Source organism: Hakea prostrata, chromosome 1, assembly GCF_041222555.1.
Source record: "Hakea prostrata isolate BN-2017 chromosome 1, UWA_Hpros_2, whole genome shotgun sequence".
NCBI classification, from domain to species: Eukaryota; Viridiplantae; Streptophyta; class Magnoliopsida; order Proteales; family Proteaceae; genus Hakea; species Hakea prostrata.
The window spans coordinates 72,781,580-72,786,223 of record NC_142600.1 but is presented as its reverse complement, the minus strand read 5'-3'; the positions used below and the strand labels follow the sequence as shown (position 1 = coordinate 72,786,223).

Below are 4,644 nucleotides of genomic sequence, written 5' to 3'. Positions count from 1 at the left end.
ATGCGAGAGCAAGAGCATCAGAAATCTTCTTGAGTTTTAGCAAATAGTCAGCCATGGAATCAGAACCCTTTTTAACATGATGTAGTTGCATACGTAGCTGCATAACTCTCGCTCGAGAAGACGAAGCAAACGCCGACGACAACGCAGCCCAGGACCTCGCGACGGTGTTAAGACCGACGACTTGCGAGTGAACAGGTTCCGTGAGGCTCGACAGAATCCAACTAAGAAGAAGTTGATCTTGGTACTGCCAAGTGAGGAAGTCAGGATTTTCGATTGGTGAAGCCGAATCAAGATTCAAAATCGGTGAAGGTTTAGGTTTAGTACCATCAATCAAACCCATCATACCAGAACATCGAAGCAGAGGGAGAAATTGACTCTGCCATACGAGATAGTTCTCAGGAGTTAACCGAATTGAAAGAAAATGGTGAACATTGGGAAAACTCGTTGATGGAGAAGACAAACCAGATGGAAACGCCATGGATGGAGCAGAAGCAGATGTAACCGAATCAGAGGCCATTTAGGTTAAGAAAGACCAAAGAATCGAGTCAAGAATCAAGAAGATAAGAGAGAGAGAAAGAGCGCAGGATAGCAGAGATTTAAAGACCGCAGGAACGAACCTTCTGTGATGATACCATGTTAAATGACTGAAAACCTTGATCTCATTTGAGATCACAATCTTATATTTATAGAATATGACAGCAGTACAATATATGAAAAACAGTACACATGTGCTACACTCTAACCATACACATGTGCTATATGAAAAACAGTACACATGTGCTACACTCTAACCATACACATGTGCTACACTCTAACACTTCATGAACAAGTTCCTGTATGTATGACAAATTTAGTGAGGATAGCAGTTTTCTCTCTCGAAGACTAATCTAATCTCATGAATATTGTGAAGGTTTAGTTCACCCAAAATAGTAGTACACGTTTAACATACTTTTTTTTTTTTTTTTAAGTAATAGGTTTTTTTTAATTGTTTGATAAAAAAAATAAAAAAAGGGGTATGTTGGTTTTTAATAATTAAAGATTATTTTGGTTTAACTATGGTGTTTTGGATTTAATAATTATTTTAATTGAGGGTAATTTAATATTTTAATTATTAGGGTGATTACGGTAATTTAGGGTTTAAAATAAAAAAAAATATTTTTAGCCAAGGGTAGTTTGGGGTCTTAGAAAAATATTTAACGGTAAAAGTTAAATTTAACCGAGAAAGTTAATAGAGGGGAGGTGTTTGTTATATTTGTTACATAAGAGGGGAGGGGGTAAGTGATATTATCCAACTAAGAGTGGATGTAAGTACTATTTGTCCAGCCCAGCTAAGAGAGGAAGTAAGTAATATTTACCCTTGATTATAAAAATTTTAAATAGAATGTGAGAGTTTCAACAACAATAAGTATGTGGTCCCACCAAATCCAAAACTAATTTTAAAATATAAGATTTTAAGGATATAATTGACATTTAATATAATTATTATAAATGAGAGTAATGCCATATTTTTAACTTCTTAATTTTCATGATGGACAAAATAGACATTTTATATTTGATGTTAACAGCCATTTAACACCGATAGAAGTAACAGAGGCAATAAAGTGAAATTCATCAATAGAAATCATTTATATGGTAGAAGTCCATTCCTTGACCCTTAGTCTTCTTAAACATGAATTACACCGGTGGAGATCTTCACAACCCAATTTATTGCACTCTATCCTCTCGTACTTATAAGTTACATACTTACAAAGGCCCTAGTTGCCACGGTCAAGCTTTTCGGCTGGGTCGGCGAATAAGGACAGGATTCGACGCACAGACAAGAACCCAAGGCCCTACTTTGGCCCATTAAAACACTGGAAGTCAAAGATGAGAATGGCTCGCTCACCAACGCCCACCCATTTTAATATCTTGTTTAAATTTTGGAAGATCCGTAATGCATTTGTTTTTCTCCTTTAGAGAGGTCACAACTGCTGATGTAATTAGGTGACGTCACTCCTAACGACAGGCTGATTTGTTTGATGGTAACATTTAATAGCAACTGTAGTATCGGTATCGAGTATCGTATCGGTCAGGTGATTTTAAGAGACGTATCGTCCTGTATCGAGTATTGTATCGCTCTATCTAATGTATTTTAGTGTAATTCAATGGAGAAACGTATCGAGATGTATCGTATCGGTTGGGTCAAATATGGATAAAAAATACGTATCGACTAGTATCGTACGGTATCGTGGGATACTTTAAACCTTTTTTAATGGTAACGTTGTTTTGATTTGGCATTTGAGGCGGTGGGATAGTGCATTTAATCGGAACTTGTTTGGTCCTGCACCGTCATGTCATGCATTTTAGACTGTTGGATCGAGATTTTAATCGAAATTTTCATCTCAACCATTGAATTACCAAAAGCCGAAAGCCGAAATCTCGACTTGACAGTCATCAAACTTTTTCCATCCCGGTCTGAGATTTTGATCTGACTGTTTACTTTTCATAAGTCAAGATCAAAATTGCAATCCAAATCTCAATCCGACGGTACAACTGAACGCATTCAGCCGAACCAAAATCACTTCTTTCTTTGTGATGTTAGGGTTATAAATTCTGAGGATAGATCAATCAGCTCGACCAAGGTAAGTGATTCACCTTCTTATTAGTTAGCAGTCTTTCCCACTTTTTGTTTCTCTTCCTCTTCAATATTTAATACTCAAAAACAAATATGATGGTTAGTTTCTCTCTCTTTCTCACTCTAGATCAAATTCAGTTTAATTTCTCCGTTATATTAGCTGTGTTGAAGCATGGATTAATCTTCATAGTATTTCAATTATTTGATTCTGCTTTATTGTGCTTATTGGGTACTCACCTTGAATTTCTAATTGTTTGTTCTGATCTCTGCTACCAGTTGCTGCAGAAAGTAGTGTTGGAAATTGATCTATACGGAGACAAAGAAAAACGGAAGGCCATGAGGATAGTTACTTCTGTTTCAGGTATCCAACAAGTGGGTTTTCTGAAACTTCTGTCTCAGCTGAAGCAGAAAATAACAAGTTCTCTCTCTCTCTCCCTCCTTTCTTTCTTTTTTTCCCTTCTTCTTCTAAACAAGTTTTGTCTGTTTTCATTTTTTCTGGGTAGGAATTAATTCCATCTCGATGAATCTAAATGAGAAGAAAATGACATTGATAGGAGAAGTGGATCCTGTTGATATTGTGGAGAAATTGCGGAAGTATTGGTACACAAAAATAGTCTCCGTCGGGCCAGCAGAAGATCCTAAGAAGAAAGAAGCCAAGAAAGAAGATGACAAGAAAAAGGAAGATGAGAAGAAGAAACAAGAGGAGGAGAAGAAGAAAGAAGAGATGGCCCAGCTGGTTAGGGCAGCAATAGAGCTTGCTGGTTATAACAGCGCATATAGACCAGTAGGTTACCATGTTGAGAATGTGGAAGAAGATTATCCCAACACTTGTGTTGTCATGTAATTTGGAGGACCAATCATGCAAATCAAAGCTATCTAGCAAGCTCCACCGTTTCAAGGTATATTTTGTACATATAGTATGCAACATGTTAAGTGCTTAGTAGGGCTTAATTTGGTGTACAAGTCTGAACCAATTTAGTATGAGATAAGTTAAAGGAGTTTGATTCAATATGTTTCATCAGCTTTGGAGATTTTGATGCATTGATCAAGTACTAATCCAAGATCACCCCACATATTAATACTCAATACTTGGGGGATGAAAGTTGCTGATGGGTTGGAGAGTGCCCTAATGTTCTACTGCGAAACTATAATTTTTTTACTTCCCCTTGAAATACTGAAAGAAGGTTTTATGAACCCTACAGGACACATTACTATCTCTAGAGCATCTAAAAGACCAATACACAAAAGAAACCCGACCCCTTTGGACACTGGTGGTGATGTGCCTTAGGTTGATTTTTATGAAAATCTCTATTAAATAATGATAATTTGACCATTTTGAGACATAAGATAAAACTTTTACAAGGAACAAAAATAAATAGAAAGTAAATATAAGAAGGAGAAAGAAAATTTTCCTATTTAATATTGACAATTGAGTCAAGATCTTTGTCTTGGAAAGTCTCTAGTTTGTGTTTGATTGGGGGTGGTTGAGAAAAACACATTCCTAGTCAGTTTCAATCTACGTGACAGCTCATTTTCTATGTTCTTGTTATAAATTCAACATTAGAGATCATCTCCTTAAAGAATTTCACCCACCCTCTAAAAGGGTTGATATGCATGACTATTTACCGGGTTTAATTGGGATATTAGGAATGAGCATGGACATGCAATGTCCATCAATTTTAAATTTTAATTCATGTTCGGACTAAATTATTCATACTACCAAAAAAATCATCTTAGAAAAATAATTCATGAAAAATAGTTTTTCACATGAACATGTGAAAATATTATATGATCATATCATATAAGAAAGAATGGGCTAACATGTTTGACCTCCTTCAAACCAAATCAACATTTCCTTGTCTAATAAACACTTCCCTAAGCATTTTAACTTAGAATTCTTCTTTTTTTTTTCTTTTTTTTTTTGATTATTTCAAACCAATCATAAGAACTGATGCCTACAAGCACTAGAGATGGAAAGGAGGGTATGGACGGACAAAAAAACTCATCTTTAAACTAAAATTGTTTTTCTA

At 35.7% G+C, this 4,644-nt stretch overlaps 1 protein-coding gene across 1 annotated transcript; it reads left to right on the top strand.

Moving 5' to 3' along the window:
* The first annotated feature begins 2,707 nt into the window (after nt 1-2,707).
* LOC149029884 (heavy metal-associated isoprenylated plant protein 39-like) lies at nt 2,708-3,750 on the top strand. The gene is made up of 3 exons (XM_089143949.1): nt 2,708-2,713; nt 2,891-2,975; nt 3,118-3,750. The coding sequence occupies exons 1-3, from the start codon at nt 2,708-2,710 to the stop codon at nt 3,456-3,458; spliced, it is 432 nt and encodes a 143-aa protein (XP_089000075.1). The 3' UTR covers nt 3,459-3,750.
* Nucleotides 3,751-4,644: the final 894 nt, after the last annotated feature.